The following is a 21,158-nucleotide window of genomic DNA, read 5'->3' as shown; positions in this document are numbered from 1 at the left end:
TTTTATACTTGGGATATTCAAAAATCTTGAAAAAACGTGCCAAAAAAAAAGAACTCTTGTATGGGAGTCCCTGGCACAAAATCAGATGGAGATCCACTCTCCACAGCCAAATTTAGAGGCCAAAAAAAGCCCAAAAGCTAAAATTAACTTGATGAATAACAGCATACGGAGGGTATCCCGTAATAAGGAATGCAAGAAAAGAACACAACTGACAGGAACAGCAGGATTAGATGGACCGAGAACCAGAGTGCTCCTGGGCTTCCAAACTCTCTCCTGTGACCTCACTCTTGGAGGGGGGGGTGGGTTGGGGGGGCGGGGTTCACAGAGTTTCCACCCCTTTCAATGCCTCAGCTGGTTTAAACTCTTCTTAACTGACTCATTCTCTTGCTTTTTTAAAACTGTACTCCCCGCAGAGTGCAGGGACACACACACTTAGATTACACACAGCCCTGCGCAGCAGTGTGTGTGGCATTAGTGGAACAGGACTGTCTTTTAGGAGGGACGGGGGGGTAGACATAGACATAGACATGCCATTTAATGTAGTTCTGGACGGCCCGGCCCCATGGGGCTTCCGGCTCGTTGGAGGCAAGGACTTCAACCAGCCACTGGCCATCTCTCGGGTGAGTGTGTGTGTGTGTGTGTGTGTGTGTGTGCGTGTGTGCGTGTGTGCGTGCGTGCGTGCGTGCGTGCGTGCGTGCGTGCGTGCGTGCGTGCGTGCGTGCGTGCGTACGTGTGTGTGGATGATGATGTCAGCACATGGATATAATCTACCGCAAATGTCTCTCAAAATGCATTAAGCTTAACTGGGATGACATGAACCTTCCTTATTTCCCCTGTTTAACATCTGTGTTCTCCTGTCTACTGCCTGAGAAGACCAGCGTCAGTTTATGTATGATATTTGTCTAGGCTCTCTACTATAACTCATTCAATCTATGGATAGGGAACTATTAGGGACTGGGTGGACTGGATGGGGGAGTGGGGGTCTATGCTTTCTGGGAAGACTGTGCCTGTGTGTGTGGGGGCGAGGAGGGGGGGTGCAGGGCTTGCACCTGTGTGACAGTAAATGCATGAGGCTTAGATAGAAATAGCAGCTTACACACTGACATTCGGCGCATACAGGCACACATTGAAGCCATTTGCGCACACTCTAACTCATTCAGACACATGTGAGGACTTTTGGGAGGTTACAGTACCACACAGCAGCATTCTGTTCACACAGTCAAGTTTGAAACATTTTGAGCAAAGAACATACCTGAAAATACATGGGATTTGAGCCTTATTTATACGGCATGCACTCTTAACAGGTGAGCCAGCAGGGTGCCCCTTCATGCAACATTCATGATGGCAGCTGCTGCAGCAGTGGTGGAAGACATTACTCTGATTATTTTTACTTAAGTAATGGCTGCAATACTGTCATGTACTAGGGAACACATGTCAAAACCAGGGAGTCCACACACAAGTCAAATGTTTAAAGTTATATTTATTGATCTAAATTAAATAAAGAATGACAATAATCAAAACATAAACTGGTATGAGTTGTGAGCAAGTCAGTAATCAGTCATGTCTGCAGTGTATGGGTGTTGTATAACACTCACACATAAACATAAAAATACTCTATTACAGTACTTCAAAGTTGTACTTAGGCACAGCACTTGAGTAAATGTACTTAGTTACTATAGTATCCACCCACTGCAGCTGAGTCACCACAGATAAATGGATTAAGAGTGAATGAGTTCAGCTAGGAGTTATTTGTCTCCTGTCTATTGTAACTGTGCAGTTGTTCAGAGATACTCTCATAGGTACTTAATGTCATTAATCTGCCTAGAGCTCAGCAGTGGGTAGGCATGGTAGGGGAATACCAGGCTACTTTAAAAATCGTCGCTGTCGGGCGGCAATCTTGTATGATCAAAACGGTTACTTTTCAGGAAATGAGAAAAAAAAAGTCCAGTGGATCCAATGTAGTTATTTTAGTCACAAGCTCTTCTTAATACTGGGTCATTGGTTAAATATTTATAAATCCCACAGACAGACTTAACAACTTTCATCCTTGCATCCCTATTTTGGGCATGTCATTGTAGGCGAAAGGTTTCAAAGGTAAAAGAAAATGAAAAAGAAAGAAATTGCAGGTCTTCAAGCTCACAACATTTTGACATTTTGTGTACTTGTAGATTGGCTATTTTTGCTGCTGTTGCATGACACTGTCATCTGAAGAAATATAAAATAGGGACAAAATGTTTGAATCCAACTGTACAAGCTCAGGGAGTTTGCAGCATTTTTACTGAGCAACATTAAGATTGAATGCGAGCTTACATACTGTACATTACTCAGTATAAAAAAATCTATTTAGTTATTTGACGTTTATTAGTTTATATGAGTAATTACGAGTAATCACTGATGCCATGTTGGAAATCTGTGTGCGACTGCACGTTTGCTCGTGTTCGTGTGTGAAAATACGCCACTGCTAACATCAAATGGTGGAAATCACAGGGAATAATACGAGCGCATGCATGCTGTATAACAATTAACTAGAACAATTACATCGATTCAATAAGAGGGAAACATGGAAATAGTGTGGGTCTGTGTGTTACCACACATCAAGGTGTTTTGAATCAGTGTTCTCTCTTATGGGATTACAATTACCCTGCATGTCAATCAGATAAGAGATATCTCTCTCTTTCTCTGTCTGCGGGTCTATATTTAGGAATGGCATCAGAAAGAAACCGGCTGTTTGGTGGTCTGATCTCCAAACTGCCACAAACCTACACCTGTTGTTGTGTTAGAGGACTCTGAAGCAGCCTATTATGAGAACAGAGATGAGAGAAGGCTGGAGTGGATGAGAGGGGGGGGGGGGTATGGGGGGGACACATGAGGGGGAAATCAGGGACGGGGTGAAAGATGGGGAGCGAGAAAAAAGGTTCGAATATGGTGGTAAGCAGGAATGCCAAATAAGGGACAGCTATGCAATAATACATAAAGTCACACGTTGCGTGACTCTACTGTATTTGGCTAATAACATTCCTCTTGCTTACATGCTGTTGTTGGCTTGGACTTACAAGCCTTCATACATAAGCACATAGCACCTGGCTGCAGTGTCTTCATACACTGCCTTGTTTGGTTAGACACTGTCCTGCTCTGGTGGCTGTTTATTAACATGTTTTTATTCTGTGCATAAAAGCTCTTGAGTGAAAACTAAGGGATGTTTCACTGAAGCTATAATGAATGTCTCACTGAAGCCATGCTGGATGTTTCTGTCAAACCATAGTAGATTTTCCAGTAAAGGCATAGTGGATTTTTCAGTGAAACCATAGTAGATTTTTCAGTGAAACCATAGTAGATTTTTCAGTGAAACCATAGTGGATTTTTCAGTGAAACCATAGTAGATTTTTCAGTGAAACCATAGTGGATTTTTCAGTGAAACCATAGTAGATTTTTCAGTGAAACCATAGTAGATTTTTCAGTGAAACCATAGTAGATTTTTCAGTGAAACCATAGTAGATTTTTCAGTGAAACCATAGTAGATTTTTCAATGAAGCCATAGTTCATATTTCAGTGAATCCATCATGGAATATCAGCAAAGCAAACATTTCAGATCAGCCAGAATAAGCACATGAGACACAGATAGGTAACAGACAATAGCAATAGCTGTTAGTCCAAGAACTGCAGGACTTTAACACAAAACGCTCCCTCTTTGACACACACACACACACACACACGCACACACACGCACACACGCACACACACACACACACACACACACACACACACACACACACACACACACACACACACACACACACACACACACACACACACACACACACACACACACACACACGCACACACACATCCACTTATTTATAGGCAGATGACCTAATTCAATCCTTCAATGCAACAGGGGTACAGTACAATGTGTCACTCACTTCTGCCTTGTAAAGCAATATGACCATCCACAGATCATGTTAACGTGATGTATGTCTCGGAACGTCGGCTCAGGCTTTTGAAATATATAAGCACTCTCCCTTCAGTGGTATCTCTCTCTCCTGTGACTGTGAGTCAGACTATCCAGAATATATCCGTTTATCCGGGACCTTCGTGTTAAATTCAACCACTTCCTTGCCTGCGTCATCCATATTCCTTGATGATGCCGTCAGCTGGCGTCAGCTGGTGGGAAGCAAGCTTATGTTTACTTTGTCCCCAAGGGAAGAGACTGAGTTTACATGCAAACATACCAGTCAGGGCAACACATGGCTGTAAGGAGAGCTAACTTACACTTGACATCATGGAGAACATGATGTGTTAAAGTAGGTGGTAGGGAGAGACATAAACATATATAGCACTTACACTCTCATATTTGATGTCATATTATATCTTAAGAGCCAATACAAACCAGGCACTACATTGATCAAATTAAAGAAAGACATACAATATTCCACCTACTGTTTGATGATATATTCAGTAAATGATCAGATATCAATTGTAACAGGTTAACCAATATGTTTGGCACGAATATTGATGCTTATAAATCCAATCCAGGCTCTCATCTGGGCTTGCACCCTTTGATTAGAGGGCTGAGACGTGGAGAAACACCTACACATATCATCATATCAAGGTGAATGAATTTTTCTACCTTGAGAACATTCAGAATCAGCTTTATTGTCACATCACAGGTTTATAGAAAGTTTAAAAAAAAGTGTGTGAAATTCGTTTTTGTGCGTTTTGACATTTGACCTTGCATGAGTGGCTGTTTTACAAAAGCCATGGCATGGGAAATTGTTGTAGCAAATGTGTCTTTTACCTCATATTTCATTCTTTCTTCCTTCTGTTAAATGTAAAGTCTACACAAGATAACAACAGAGAACACAACAAAATCCTATAATTGTTTCCATTGAGGTCCTTCACTTAAAAAGTGCAATAACAATTATTATTATTATTATAAAGTTCACCACATCATTTACTGTACCAGTGCAATATATACAGTAGAAGACTTTATATTTAATACAGCATATAAAACAAATTATAAACTCATGCTTTACCCCTCCCTAACAGCATTTAAACAATAGCAGTATTTCCTTACCTGTTCTCACTATCTCTTCCAATTACAAATCATATTTAATTCGTTTTTTTTCTTACTATTGCTATTATGTTTTTAAAATGTAATGCTTTTATTTGTTGTTTAACTAATGTGATTTCGTTTCTTACGGTGATGATCTAATATAAGTACTATCATCTGTACGTATGCGTTTGCTCTTTATTTCTGTGTGTGTGTGTGTGTGTGTGTGTGTGTGTGTGTGTGTGTGTGTGTGTGTGTGTGTGTGGGGGGGGGGGGGGGTTACAATAACAGTCCTAGGGCAAGGATGACAGACCTGTTACGTAACTGCACTCCTTCTAAGGGCTGCTGGCTCATGACCTGCATGAGCCGTCTCCCTGATAGGAGATGATTGAGTAGTTGCTGGTTACAGCGAGGTCCAGGGAGGTCAGCTGTGATACTTCCTGCATGCTTCCTGGATCTGGCACGTGATTTGGGAACGCACGGGACCGGTTGGCAAACCCCGCCCCCCCAGTGGAATAAGGAGATTTTAGACCGCATCCCTGTGATAATGATATAGAATATAGATGATATATAGAATATATTGAGATAAGGATTATTCTGGAATTGATAGCTTTCATTGCTGCGGATCTGGCACAGTGCAGCGTCTGGAATGGATGTAAGCCCTGCGCTGTGCAGTGCCTAAAGTATCTGTCAGATTGGACAGAGGCTGCGTTGACAGGAGCTCATCATTCCGGTTTATAGTTTATAGTTGGATTAGTTTAATATAGCAACACAGGTTGAAATAACACAATGTCCTCCATTAACCTGGGTTTAAAATGATTTATTTGTTGTCATTTTTGAGAAGTAACACAAGGCCTATCTATGCAGATGGAAAATTGCAGGGCAGTTTGGCAAATATTCCTTTTCCAGTAGCCTAGTTGGAGACAGACTTTATCTTTCATCTCCAATACCTTTCATACTGTTGCTTATGTAAACAAACCCTGACACTGGGAAAATCTAAGCACTAGTGTTTACATGGACAAAGACATGCAAGGATTGGTGCATTAAAACAAATTATATTACTAACCCTACTTGTCAAGATCTCTGTTTCTGTATATTATTCTGATGTGAGTTGTGTGTTCATTTGCATCTTATTTTGAAGTAAGGGTCTTGTCTCACCTGTCTTGTAATTTGCAAATGTAGTTCACCTTTGTCCTGTTCAGTTCCAGCCAATCCCTGTGTTGATTGTTCTGCAGTTCACCTGTGTCTAGTTAGTTTCCAAGCTTATTTATACCTGTCTGTTTCCTTAAGTGCTTGTTGGATCGTCTGTTTCTGTGGCCTGGATTCGTTGTCTGATCCATTTGCTTGTTCTGCCAATCTACGCGTTGAGTACTGGAGAAATAACTGAGTCTTCCATGTCATGTTTTTGTCTTTCTTCCTTTGCATTTGGGTCCTACTTTGAAAACCCCTGACACTACAGAGATTCAGCTAAACAGACTATTTATTGGATGACAATGGGTAAAGCCAAATAATGGCCTGTAGCAGGCAAAGACGATATACTTACCGTGCATGCAAATGTACTTAAAGATCAAACATACCTTGCCTAAGAGGCAAAACCCTACTCTACCATCAGGGGAACGTGAGCAAGAAAGGGGCCCAAACAGTGGTACCAACCCAGGAGATGAGGTGTCAGTGATGGAGAGCAGACCAACAGAGTGCACCAAAGCTTTACAATCTGTCCACTATTCATACAGTACTGTACCCTCTAAAGGGGATTACATAGAGTGATGGGGAGAGAAAAGGGACGGAGGCGGAGACACAGAGTGAGACAAATGAATGAGGGAGAGAATGAGAGAGATAACACACAAGGTCACACAGACAGAGAGAGAGAACGATGGCAGGGAGATGGATGCAGTTCCCCGCATGCCTTCTTGATGAAATAATGGCTCCATTATATGGACAAAGTGGACAGAATGGAGTCGACCAAATTAGGAAAAGCATTGCTCAGGAGGCTGACAGATTAATTTAATTATGGTTTAATTGAGCAGGTTTGATATAAACAAAATATTTGTAACCTAACCTAACCTAACTCTCTCCTTATCATGTAAATATAGAGTAAAGACTGAACCAGAGGTTTGGAAGTGTGGAGGGTGCTTATTGTGCCCAGATACCACCGACCACTGTCTGATCATAACTTCTTGCCAAAGATAAACACATTCTGGCCTGGACACAGTTGTAGAGCTGAGGGGTTGTTTCCATGTCACTTACTCCCAGCGTTGCAATGCTGAATATGAACGTGGTTGCACTCTATTTTAACGACGTGACGCACACGTCGCTTAACACCTACACTACAGGTCACACAATGGACAATTGATATGCATCTAGTCTCATTCCTATGTTAATTCGCTAGGTGTGAGTCGGGAGCCTTTGTAAACTTTGTCGGGGTGTGAATTTAAAGTTGTTTTAAATCTATGCGTGTGCCTGCGCGTGCTCCTGGTCAAATAGGTTCCTGCACGCCGTGCAAGGCCGTCCCATGAGCAATGCAACCCTGCTTACTCCTCAGTGTACAAGGTCTCTGACTTGTAATAACCCTGAACTGTTAAGCAGCACCATCACCCCTTATCTCGTTATTTTTGTTTTGATTCTATCACTCGAACAATCAATCTCGGCCTTGCCCTCTTCTGTGTCCATTCTAAACAGCCCTGTCTGCAATATCGATGATTCATTTTTTTTATTGCAACTTAGATCTATCACTGTGAAGCCAAATGTGATTCTCCATTATTATGTGGACAGATGAGTCTCATCTTTCTTCTCTCCCTCTCTGTGTCAGATCACTCCAGGCAGCAAGGCCTCCAACGCCAACCTGAGTCCTGGTGATGTCATTGTGGCCATTGAGGGCGTGTCAGCCACAGACATGATGCACTGTGACGCCCAGAACAAGATCAAGGAATCCTCAAACCAACTCTGTCTCACTGTTGAAAGGTCAGCCGCCCAAACAACAGTGGTACTGCTGTAGGCTACTGTACAGTATGCATGTCCAGGCCAACATCATTAAATCCATCAACATTGTTGTCTGTAAACACGCTTTACTCCATCGGTTCTCAAAGTGGGGTCCGGGGACCCCACTTGGGGTACTTGAGGGGGTCCCCAGCTAAATGATGGATAGGAACCAAATGGACCCTAACGGGTGCATTTGGTTCCATTTGTACACTCTCAGAGTTAAATTAACATTTATTTTACTATATAAATTGGGGTCCCAGAGATAGAAATGCCATTAAATGGGGGTCAGTAATCGAATGCATGTCAAACTGGGGGTCCTTGAAATTAAAATGCTAGAAAATCACTGCTAGAGCCGTAAAAAACTTCTCTTATGGGGGTCCCTGGAATATCTTTTCAAATGGGGGTCCGTGGGCAAATAAATGTCAATTTGGGGGTCTTTGAGGGGGCTTGACTTGAAAAAGTTTGAGAACCACTGCTGTAGGCTACTGTACAGTATGCATGTCCAGGCCAACATCATTAAATCCATCACAATTGTTGTCTGTAAACATGCTTTACTCAATATCTGAAAAGCAGTTACGAGTACATCATCAAATCCTACATTGTTTGGGTGCCCGGGTTCAACCAGACAGAGTATCCAATAATTACTACATCCTGGGCTTGAATCTGGCTCTGTGCCTTTCAGGTGGTGAAGAGTGCTACTGTACATAAAAAAGGAGCGGTTCGCATACCTTCCCTTTTGGCTCTTTTCTACTATGAATTGTAACCCAGAACGTTTCTTTAACCTGAAACTCTCCAGAACCTGTGATGTTTTTGTTTACGTTTCTATTATAACCACAACCACCCCTGAAGCTGGTGGTATGTCATAAAAAAAGAGCTACTGTAAAAAAGCAGAGAACGTGTCGTGTGAGCTTGTAGATCGGCTATTTTTTTATATTTAAGATTTTTTTTTAAAGTTATGAACATTCCAGGGTTCCCAGAACTCCCAACACCACCTGAGCAGGGCGGCCAGGGCCCATGTTAGGAATATGGACACACATCCAGAACCTTATCCGAAACCCAGTCATAGTGCATGGAAACAAACCCAGAACCATGTCCAATACGTGTCATGTCATACGTAACGTTTCATGTCACAGCCTGCTTCGCTTAGTCTGACTACCGTCTGTCTGTTCCCAGGAATGAAGCCAAGCTGTGGTCACCTCAAGTCACAGAAGAGGGTAAAGCCCACCCATTCAAAATCAACCTGGAAGCAGAGCCGCAGGTATAGGCCTGTGTGTGTGTGTGTGTGTGTGTGTGTGTGTGTGTGTGTGTGTGTGTGTGTGTGTGTGTGTGTGTGTGTGTGTGTGTGTGTGTGTGTGTGTGTGTGTGTGTGTGTGTGTGTGTGTGTGTGTGTGTGTGTGTGTGTGTTTGTGTGTGTGTATTTTGAGCATGTCATTATATTGTCAGAAAATGTCAAGAATTCAAAGAATCCCCTATTTATCATACAGCAAAGTAAGGCCTTACTTTAATACATAGTTATCACCTCACTAATTGCCTAACTTGATATACTCTTCTCTCTGCCTCCTGTCAGGAGTGCAGACCTATTGGTACGGCTCACAACCGCAAGGCCCAGCCATTCGTTGCAGCGGCGAACATCGATGACAAGCGTCAGGTTGTCAGCACTGCGTACAACACCCCCATAGGCCTCTACTCCTCAGGCAACATCCAGGACGCCATGCACGGCCAGATCCGCGGCCTGGTCCAAGACAAGCCCTCCAGGTGACAGTGTGTACTGTGCACTAACACTACCACTACAGTAACACTTGCTATGCATCCCATGTCTATCATTCATTGTAAGCATACTGTACTTATAATGCACTATAATCTGCTTACCAGTCACAGTCTTTTTTTGCAAGGATCATAGTGTACAGTATTAAAATGATCATAGTTGTAATACATTATAATATTTGTATAATGTATTATAATCATTGTTATAATGCATTATAGTGTGATTATTAAGTCACTAGACCCTTACAGATAGCTGTGATAAAGCAGACTAGGCAGAGCAAGCCGTGGTGGACGGAAGAGATTATAACCTTTTTTGAAATTGCACATAGGCATTAGGCAGAATGTTGGGTCAACCAAAAAGAGCACACCCCAATACTTGGGGTGTGCTAGGGGTGTTAGGGGTCTCTCCACCAATCACAGTGGTGAGGACATGGTTTTGAGTACAACTGCCTTGGGAATCATTAGGACTTGCTCGTTCCACCTGTTCACTACGTACACAGAGCCATCTGGGTCTCACTGTGTTACAGATATATGGGTGTGTGTGTGTGTGTGTGTGTGTGTGTGTGTGTGTGTGTGTGTGTGTGTGTGTGTCACAGAATATGGATTATCAAAGCACTGGGGAACGTCTTTTCATAGCTTAACCAGGCTCCGGGGCTTGGGTCACATCATTAGCTAATGGTACATGCAGCCAAAGTCTGAGCAGCTACTTTTGATAGACTCAATAGGTAACAGGACCAACGTGTCAGTGTGAGTCTGTATCTGTATGTTTGTATTATAATACACATTTATTCTCAAATTAACACTGCTTTTACTGTGTAGTTTGCGTGATGTGTTTTATACTTTGCATGCCAGAGCTAACATCAACATCCTCTCTCCTCCTCCTCAGTGTGTGCTGTCCAGTGTGTCTCTTTCACTTGCCGTGCTCATATATCATCCCTATTTTCCATTTAAGGCTGTGAGCTCCACTTAGCATCTGTTTAGTCTCTAGCAGACTGCTTTCACGTGATCCAGGCATAACCACGTACAGGCTGAGGCTCCCAGGGCAAGGCAGTAAAGCCCAAGCTGTTGCATCATTGATGCTTGAACGCGATTATTAAGACAAAATATCTGTGTCTTCTTGGGTGGTCTTGGCCAGGGAGGCGATACGTTTAATTTGACATAGTGTTCGTAAGCTACTCTGTCAGGCAGGCGGTCTGAAAGGTTGAAGCACAAACCGAGAGATGGTCACAGCTTATCATGGATGATGTGCTTGTTTATTGGAATAATGATCTGTCATAAGCAACCAAAGGTATGGCACCCCCATATCTTCAAAGCCTGATCCAACCCTACAACCCCTCCGGCTCATTCAGCTAACACAAGGAAGCTGTCAGAACCTTCCCTAAACACATCCGGGACAACGCCACACGTCCCAGACTCTCTTCTTCCTTCTGGCTCCCAAACTGTGGAACGAACTCCCCATTGCAATTAGAACTGCAGACTCGCTCCCAATCTTCCGCCATAATCTGAAGACTCACCCCTTCAGACTCCACCTTGGCCCACGTAGCACTTGCCGTAGCACTTGCCCTAGCCTCGACTAGCAAATGTGTAAATGTAGTGTACACATGTGTGTAGGTAGGCTATGTGTAAAAATATAAGTCTGCACACTGTTGTTTGCTCCCACTGTTTATTGCAGATGACAGATCAACATTTCAATCCCCAAAGGTTCTTCATCGGGATGCTGATGAAGAACCTCATATGATCCCGATGAAGATCCTTTGGGGATCGAAGTGTTAATCTGCAATAAACAGTGTCAGCTAACAACAACAGTGTGCAGACTCTATTCTTATTTTTATGCTGATCTTCTGTTTGTCCTGCACCTGTTCACCCGAGTATAGATTTGCATGCTCAACATTCTTTATTTTATTGTGTGTGTGTGTATGTGTCCCATGTCCTTCAGTCCCAGGACCTTGAGCAACATTGAGGACTCTGATGTGTATCGGATGCTCCAGAAAAACGAAGGAGAGGAACCCCTGGAGCCTCGTCAGTCTGGCTCCTTTAAAGCTCTGCAGGACTCTGTTGAGAGTGATGGTCAGCACTTCTCTCACACATTATTACATTCCCAATTAGCGTCTCCAAACAGCTTTTTGTGAATTGTACATTAAAGGGATAATTCAGGTTTTAACATTTGGCTTTGATATTGTGCAATAGTTCTTCTAAAATTGTTCAAAACCGTTTTGAAATCTATAGGCCTTCTGAGGAATGGCCACCAGAATCATGTATTTTGTAGCAGTGCTATGAAGGGGCTCAGCTAACCAGCATCTATTCCATTTGATTCCATTGGTATTGCTACAAAATGCTAACACTAAGTAAAGCTATGAATTTAACAATCATCATGGGATACTGACAAACCAAATGTAACAACCTGAACTATCCCTTTAAGGGGAAAAAACAAAACACATAATGCTCCTGCGCAGTTAGCTCTTATGCCTATTTATTATATATTATAAATATATATATTATATATTATTATTATTTATAGTCCTCCTGACCCTTGAACTTATTTTTTGCTTGTGTTGTTGCATTTAATAACTAAAGCTCAGCAGTCAAAGGTTATAACTTATGGTGTTCCCTGCAGGTTCTCGGCCAATGGTGACGAAGACAGTGAGGGCCCCAACAACCAAGCCGACCACTCCCACGGGTAACCTGCAGAAGCTGCCCCTCTGTGACAAATGTGGCAATGGCATTGTGTAAGTACACAAAGCTGTACGAGCGTTATGTCATGTTACAGTATGTTATTATCTCCTGTGACAGCGTCATCCCCCATTATCTAAATCAGTGGTTCTCAAACTTTTTCATGTCAAGGACCCCCAAAATTATATGTATTTGGCCGCGGACCCCCATCTAAAAATATTCATTCCAGGGACCCCCCAGAAGCAAATATTTGAGTTACAAATGTTGCCTTTAAAAATATATATATTCAAGGGGGCACGGTGGCGCAGTCGGTAGCGCTGTCGCCTCACAGCTAGAAGGTCCTGGGTTCGATTCCCGCCAGGGACGCTGTGGGCGCTGGGGGCGTGTTCTCTCCTCCACGTCATCGGCGCCCATACCCTAAGTGGGGTTGGTGAAAGGGCCTACTCTGTGTGGAGTTTGCATGTTCTCCCCGTGTCTCCTAGGGTAGTTAATACCCTCACAAAAACATGTAGTAATCCTGGTCACTATACTGCCTCCCCCTGGTCAGCCGGGGCGCCTGATGGAGGAGAAGGGAACTGGTTGGAATAACGTGTTCCTTCCACGCGCTATGTCCAACCAGGGAAACTCCCCCCTGTCGGGTGATAAGATGCGGCCTGCTTGCTCCTCATGCATTGAAGGAGGCATGAGCTTCAGCTTGGGCTCTCCCTAGGCTGGCAGAGGGTAGGTAGTGCCCAGGATTACATAGGCAATTGACACTGGGTGAAAAAATGTGGGTTACAAAATCGTGGGATAAAAATTATAAAAATAAAATAAAAAAAATATATATATTCAAAGATTTGCACACATTTTCAAGATTTTTCAAAAATAGCAGAACTACAAGCTCATAGCACGGCACTCGGTGCCGCGCTATGAGCTTGTAGATCTGCTATTTTTGAATAGCCAAATAAAGGTCATAATTATTCTGATGCTACACATTTTTCTGGGTACCCCCTGGAACACCCTCAAGTACCCCTGGGGGTCCCCGGACCCCACCTTGAGAACCAATGACCTAAATTGAATATACTCATTGAGGCTATACTGTAACTTACTTAATGTTTGCACGAAACACATTTCCTATTATTTGGAAAAAATAGTAATAATCTGTATCCGTTCCTCTATCTGTTTCTCCATCTCTTTGTGCCAAAAAGGGGGACAGTGGTGAAAGCGAGGGATAAATACCGTCACCCAGGGTGCTTTGTGTGCAGCGACTGCGACGTCAACCTGAAACAGCAAGGCTATTTCTTTGTGGAGGGTCAGCTGTACTGTGAGGCTCACGCCCGTGCCAGGACGAGGCCACCGGAAGGACACGACCTCATCACTACCTACACTTAGAAAATAAATAAAAGACCCCTCTGAACATACTGTAACAACAAAAAAATCACATACACAGGACTTCAAGCACACATAGACACATGCAACCACAAATACACACACTTACATGCACCCACGTACGCACGCACACACATACACGCGCGCACACACAGCCCTATATACATTTCGGCCATTTGAAAATAGACGATCTACAAGCTCACAATGCGTCGCGATGCGACGCATTGTGAGCTTGTAGATCTGCTATTTTCAAAACACTTTTATACATTTGAAAACTTGAAATGGGACATTTGGCATAATGAGTACTTTCTACTTTAGGTACTTGAAGTACATTTTGATACCAATACTTTTGTACTTTTACTCAAGTACATTTTGAATTCCGGACTTTTACTTGTAACAGAGTATTTCTATATTGCAGTATTGGTACTTTTACTTAAGTAAAAACAAATTGAGTACTTTTTCCACCAATTAGTGAGGTGATAACTATGTATTAAAGTAAGGCCTTACTTTGCTGTATGAAAAATAGGAGATTCTTTGAATTCTTGACATTTTCTGACAATATAATGACATAATCAAAACACACGCGCGCGCGCACACACACACACACACACACACACACACACACACACACACACACACACACACACACACACACACACACACACACACACACACACACACACACACACACACACACACACACACGCATCTAAATTATTTTATTGGGATCTGCACAAGAAGCACAACGCTGATTAGAAGAACAAATATGGTGAAACCAGATGAAACTGGATGCGTGAGCTTATTATCACAGAGAAGTAAATTGAAAACACAAGCCATCATTATGGCTTAAATTAAATTATAGAAAATAACATGAGAACATTTCTTAATACTCAATATGAAACATTGTGTTCTCCAGAAAGACAAACTGCCTGTAATAGCTGAGATAAAAACAATATTTAGCCAATTATTATTGCATATTTTGCAATCCTCCCAACAAGTGTACATATAAAGTTCAAATGGGCAGCCTATTATTATTACTATTTTTGTAACTGTTTTTCTAAATTACTTAATGAACACGATAACTGGGGAATTTGGGATATCCTTCAATGTATTGACATATGTACCATGATCAAAACAGTCCTGGCAATGTACAGTCCTTTATAGTGCCTGCAACCACACACACACACACACACACACACACACACACACACACACACACACACACACACACACACACACACACACACACACACACACACACACACACACACACACACACACACACACACACACACACACACACACACACACACACACACACACACACTTTTTATGCTGTACATGTGTTCTTCTACACTATTGATGCTATCTGTATGCTGTGTTTTGCACATAAAGCTTGGAGTGATTTTGGAGGAGAACGAGTCAATGACACTTACGGTAGCTAGCTCTCGTATCTTATAAAGATGTGATGTTTTGACCCATACTAAGCCAATCTTAAAAAATATCCCCAGTCTTTTTTGTCTTTTTTTGGCCATTCAAGTTCTATCAGTCACAGAGAAGAGCCACTCGTCTCCCGTGCAGGAGACATCAGTGGAGCGGAGCACAGACATTTGATCCAAACCAGCTCTGACATTTCTGTTTCAAACCACGTTTGCTTGTATTGGACATGCAGGAACGCAGCGATGTGAATGTTTCACAGACGTAACTAAGAATAGCAATGTACTGTCTCCTCCATAGTTCTAAATATTTATTGTCCTCTTCACTAATTTCTAGATCAATTTAAGATCAATAAATATCTCACACACCTAGTCAGTAATGTGTAGTGGTGAATGTCGGTACTAGCAATAGAGTGAAAAGAGAGGAGACTTTACTTACTTTCCAGTTTGAAAAGCGGAAACCTTACTCTGGTGAACCATTGGGATGTATTGTAGCCTCTGACAAATAAATCAATTAAATCCACATGTGTTTTGAAGTGTGTATTTATTAGTTTAAGCTACATCATCATTTAATGATACAGTAGCTTCTAGAGATGATAATACATTTGACTGACACTGCTTAGAAATGGACATAGAAACCAGATACAGTATATATGTCTTTATATTCTGGTATAGATCAATCTGTGTAACATACTTGGTAAACGTCAAGAGGGACCCACAATACAGTACAATTCAGCACCTCCATTATGTATTAGATTAACCATAGCATATCAAACATTAATATGGAAGGCTGGAGAGGCTATGGGGTGAAGAGTGTAATTAATTACCATGGTGTTTTCTTTAACACGCTTTGTTTTCTCATGATAATGTTGTGATCTCAACATTTGCTCTATGCTAACTTTCTCTTTTTAAAAGAGAAAGTAAGTGATTTTCTCATCAGTCATCATATAGGTGTAACTGTATGTGATGCACCCACCCTCCCTTGATCACTCTTCCTCATTGTGGATATTCTTGCCTTTTTATGTAGATTATTGCACAGAACACTAATGACCAGTATACTGAGGCAAGTAATTCCTGTTGCATTGACAAGACTTTGTCAGCAGGGGGAGCTAAAGCATCAGTATTTTACTCTTTTTCCATCAGTCCTCTCAGGTCAGTCTAGGATCTTGTGTGCAGACCTTCATTGAGTCGAGGCCACAACATGCAGATGTCATTCCCACAATTTGAAACCGTGGGCGCAACATATTTGATGCTCTCACAAGTAAAAGAATGAATAAAATAAATAAACAAGACAGAAGAATCACACTCAAGGTTATTACTAATTTTAAATGTTTTAAACCATGTCTCATCTGTTTGGGTGATCCTTCTAACCTTATAACTGAGTGCTATTTATTTACAGGAACTGATTTACACTACATACTGATTGACTAAAACAATTGGGCCCCTAAAACCTCCCAGTAACTTGAACTCCCTGGTGCCCACTGACTTTGTGCCAAAATGCATGAGACTACTGATGATTCAGTTGATTGTTGACTGTTATTGATATTAATACAATTTCTCATATAACCCCACTAGCTATAAGTTCACGAGTACAGTACTTTGAAGGATGCACAGTGCACACCCAACGTGTCTCTGCTCCTCAACACATAGACATTTAATTTAGTGCTCTGTCCTTTGTGTAAACCAATGGAGGAGTTTGGGAGCAATCAAAAGAAAACAACAACTACAGTGTACACAACCAGGTACTGTATAATGCACCTATTGTTTGCTTTACTCTTAAATCTGCCCCTGTATCATTGTAACACATTTATTTCATTTCATATCTAAAAGAAATATGTTTATACTATTATTATTGGCCTATATGAATTGTTATTGAAGTCTGATACCTCTCAAAACATAACACTTCAAAATGAAATGCAATTCTGAAGTTGGTGTTCTCACGTATATTTCATAATTTAGGTCCATTGTGCAATATTCCATAATAGATTCTGTGTGTGTGAGGGGGTGGGGTGGGGTGGGGGGGGGCGTACAACCAACCGGAAGGACTATTCAATCGACTGAACACAGGACAGTTACAAGTGAGGGTGGCGGCCAGGAACTCCTCTCGTCTGTCTAACAAGGCAGTCTATTTTAGGGTCCTGTATAAATCCATAGACCAGGCAGCAGACAGACCCCACGGTGATTGTATAGCTCTCAAGTCACGCTGTGCAGAAGCAAACCTTCGATCATAGTCATGTTCAGAATATAATAGCGATATTTTCGTCACATAATGGTTTGCTTCAGCACTTCCCTAGTACTATTTCATTGACTAATTAGTTATACTGACATGTTGGATCTTGATAAATCACAATTCAGCATCCATCGACAAATAGATAGGTCGTGGATGGATGGATGGATAGATGGATAGATGGATGGATAGATGGATAGATGGATAGATGGATAGATGGATAGATGGATAGATGGATAGATGGATAGATGGATGGATAGATGGATAGATGGATAGATGGATAGATGGATGGATAGATGGATGGATAGATGGATGGATAGATGGATAGATGGATAGATGGATAGATGGATAGATGGATAGATGTATAGAACAAACAGCTCATATTTGAGAAATACAGCAGCATCTAAATACAACATGACCTGCAGGAGGAGCGAGTGAGCGAGCAGGCTAGGCAGGATTATCGTCGCATCCTGACAAACAAATTGTCCGATCTCTATTCATGTTCAAATGTTCCAGTGTCCAAACATAGTTTATCCATTGTTCACAAATGGTCCTTAATACTAGAATCAACATTTCTGACTGTCTGGCGTGGGTGATTTAGACTTTGGTGGCCGTGAAACCCGTGTACGCGATGTTTTTGTCACCTTGCGACTGTCGGCTGGAGACGCTGCTCTGCCTCCAGCTGAAGGGCTGCTCGCACTTGCACACGGACAGGAAGGCCGTCCTGTAGCTGCTGTTCATCCACCCGTACAGGATCGGGTTGACGAACGTGGAACACATGGCCACGATGTGGAACGCCGTGAAGAGCAACTTGAAGTCCTTCATGTCGAGGACGTTCTCGTCGATGTCGATGGCCAGCTGGAAGGCGTGCAGCGGCAGCCAGCTCACGGCGAACACCGCCACCACCGTCACCAGCATCTTGGTGGTCTTTTTCTTGCGCCGGTGCCGGTCGTTCCGCCCCGCGGGGCTCACGTGGCTCCTCCTCAGCTTGTTCCAGATGCGGACGTAGGCGAAGGAGTTGATGGCCAGGGGCAGGCAGTACTGGAGCAGGAGCATGGTGATGCTGTAGATGGTCCCGTCATCCCTGTCGCTGCCCGGCCACTTCTCCGTACACACCTGGGTCAAGTGGTGGAAAGTAACTAAGTACATTTACATCAAAAGATTTGTATACATTTGAGAACTTGAAATGGGAGATTCGGCATAATGAGCACTTTTACTTTTGTTACTTTAAGTACATTTTGATGCCAATATGTTTGTACTTTTACTCAAGTACATTTTGAATTCCGTACTTTTAGTTGTAACAGAGTACTTCTACATTGCAGCATTGATACTTTTACTTAATAAAACATTTTTTTTTCCACCACCACTGACCTGGATAGACTGCTCCGACGACAGGTCAAAGGTCCCGTATTCCCTGAAGATGGCGAGCGGACTGGCCAGCAGGGCGCTGACGGCCCACGTGACCACGATGACCACGGCGCACACGTTCTTGGACATCTTGGTCTCGAGGTGGTAGACGATGCACCTGTGGCGGTCCAGGGCGATGACGTTCAGCGTGATGGTGGACACGTGCACGGCCATGCCTTGGGCGAAGGGCAGGAGGAAGCACAGCGCCCGGCCGAACTTCCACTCGCCGTACAGAGTGTAGATCAGCGTGAACGGCAAACACAGCGTGTTCACCAGCAAGTCGGCCACGGCCAGGTTCACGATGAAATAGTTGGTGACGGTCCGTAACGTTTTAAACTTGTAGACGACGTACATCACCAGGGAGTTTCCCATGACTCCGAATAATATGATCGAGCTGTACGCGAGAATGAGGACGACTTGAACGCCGACCAGCTGCGTGCTGTCGTCCAGTTCTAAGAAGCCTTCGCCACACAATGGGATTAGGACTGAGCAGTTGGAGGAATTGGCCACAAATGTAGAATCCTCCATTTCAGTGCAGGTTCAGTCGACATGCAGTGTCCATCGGTGACAGGTTCCATAAATGCCACCATCTAGACCTAAGGATATATGAACACAGAGGGCAATCAGGGCATATATCCCCTTGTTTCTACAGTACTTGGTAAAAATCAATGAATCATATATGAAATTTAAATGAGACTCTCACACCACAAAATGTCAAATCAACATACAGTAAGCAACATAGTTCAAAAGCATAGAGGAAAATGTGACTTCTTCCTTAAATGTTGAGTACCAAATATGACAATCAAATAATGAACGTAAAAACAATAATATGAAGCTGAAATATAGGCTAAACTCTTTTATTTTTTTGCCAGCATTATGCATTTTTCTTTAAATGGTTTGCCAAAGTGGAGTTTCAATGTGTTTATACTAAAAACAAATTGAAACTCCACTTTGGCAAACCATTTAAATAGTACTGGATTCACCCATGGGGACAATTTATTTTCATAATAAACTAAAATCTAACGTGAGGCTACTATATACTTGATATTATATTTGACACAGTGATTTGATCTAAATGTTTTCCCAAAGGGGAAAAAGCTAAATAAATAAGATAAAGAAAAAATTGGCCTAAATGCATATTTGAATTAGCTATTCATAAATACTACGGGAAAATGTATCAAAATGACATTGAAGAGAACCATGCATGGAGCTTTTCTCCCAGTACCAGTTGATAAGTGAAAGGATTCCACATGCTCCCTCCTGTGACTCCATAGTGACTTCATTGTAATAACATGAGGCTGTAATTTATCATTCATAAATGTATAAAAACACCCATCTGTATAATGGACAGCAACATTAAAGATAGGCTATAACTCCCTATAACTCCCCCGAATGAGTAACAATCATATCAATGGATTCATGTCTGGAATTATTTGCATATTAACAACATAACTATATTATTTTGGTTAATTCATGCTTTTTCACCAGTTTTTGACAAACTCATACATACTCATCAGAGGAATCGGCAATCAAAATAGCCTAGGCCTATTAATGGTATTTTAGCCAGTTAAGAAGCTAAATTTGTCAAGAAATGTATTCTGAAAACTGTTTAAAAAAATATGCCGTATAGGCCTACTGTAGTTTGTGTAAAATTCAATAGGCTATGGACAAATTGCATCCACAAAAATGTAATGCAATTGTGGTTAGTTTTAAATGCTAAGAAGACAGTTTAATTAAGCATCTAATACAGGGGTCTTCAACAGGGGGTCCGGGACCCCTAGGGGGTCCTCAGAGTTACTACAGGGGGTCCACAAAATATTTGTGTGATAGGATTTTTTTTTTTTTTACATTAACCACTTGAACCTTGTACGTCACTATTCTAAAGAGAACTTAAGCCAAAAACAGCAGATCTACAAGCAAACAACGCCTCCCCCTGTGAGGCATTGTGAGCTTGCTATCTTCTATTTTTGGTTTGGTGTATTGGGGGAAAAGTCTAGAGCAGACCAAGTACAGACTAGGTCAAGTTTACTAAGTATTGAAGGTTTAAGTGATTAATTGTCTGAAAATACACATACAAATGAATCCAATAAATAAATAAAACATGAATTTACATGACACTGACTACAGTGCTGCCTGTCAACACAATTTTATACAATATGTAGTGGGGGTCCCTGCATCATCTCTCTTTCTCTCTCAGGGGGTCCTTGGGCTGAAAAACGTTGAAGATCCCTGATCTAAAACATGCTTGTTAAAGTCC

At 42.1% G+C, this 21,158-nt stretch overlaps 3 protein-coding genes across 3 annotated transcripts in view; 1 reads left to right on the top strand and 2 right to left on the bottom strand.

Annotated features, from left to right (window-relative positions):
- Positions 1-21,158, bottom strand: part of LOC311033576 (ecto-ADP-ribosyltransferase 4-like) — a 178,267-nt gene that overhangs the window by 137,158 nt on the left and 19,951 nt on the right. The gene's annotated exons all lie outside the window — the stretch shown is intronic.
- LOC311064834 (PDZ and LIM domain protein 3-like) lies at positions 412-15,113 on the top strand. Its single transcript, XM_084084797.1, has 7 exons — positions 412-620; positions 7,860-8,011; positions 9,203-9,287; positions 9,597-9,784; positions 11,730-11,860; positions 12,408-12,519; positions 13,651-15,113. The coding sequence occupies exons 1-7, from the start codon at positions 528-530 to the stop codon at positions 13,832-13,834; spliced, it is 945 nt and encodes a 314-aa protein (XP_083940923.1). The 5' UTR covers positions 412-527; the 3' UTR covers positions 13,835-15,113.
- LOC311055504 (neuropeptide Y receptor type 2-like) lies at positions 18,092-19,429 on the bottom strand (the record flags this gene model as incomplete). Its single annotated transcript, XM_084071706.1, has 2 exons — positions 18,092-18,610; positions 18,866-19,429. The coding sequence occupies 2 exons, from the start codon at positions 19,427-19,429 to the stop codon at positions 18,092-18,094; spliced, it is 1,083 nt and encodes a 360-aa protein (XP_083927832.1).

Source organism: Gymnoscopelus microlampas (genome assembly GCF_963454915.1).
Source record: "Gymnoscopelus microlampas genome assembly, chromosome: 2".
Classification (NCBI taxonomy): Eukaryota; Metazoa; Chordata; class Actinopteri; order Myctophiformes; family Myctophidae; genus Gymnoscopelus; species Gymnoscopelus microlampas.
This window is presented reverse-complemented; position numbering and strand designations above follow the sequence as displayed.

What these genes read in the sequence shown, in the direction of transcription:
- LOC311064834 (XM_084084797.1), top strand. Translation starts at nt 528, where the DNA reads ATGCCATTTAATGTAGTTCTGGACGGCCCGGCCCCATGGGGCTTCCGG. An exon ending in CTCTGTCTCACTGTTGAAAG is followed by an intron (nt 8,012 to 9,202) that starts GTCAGCCGCCCA and finishes GTCTGTTCCCAG; the next exon opens with GAATGAAGCCAAGCTGTGGT. An exon ending in GGACTCTGTTGAGAGTGATG is followed by an intron (nt 11,861 to 12,407) that starts GTCAGCACTTCT and finishes TGTTCCCTGCAG; the next exon opens with GTTCTCGGCCAATGGTGACG.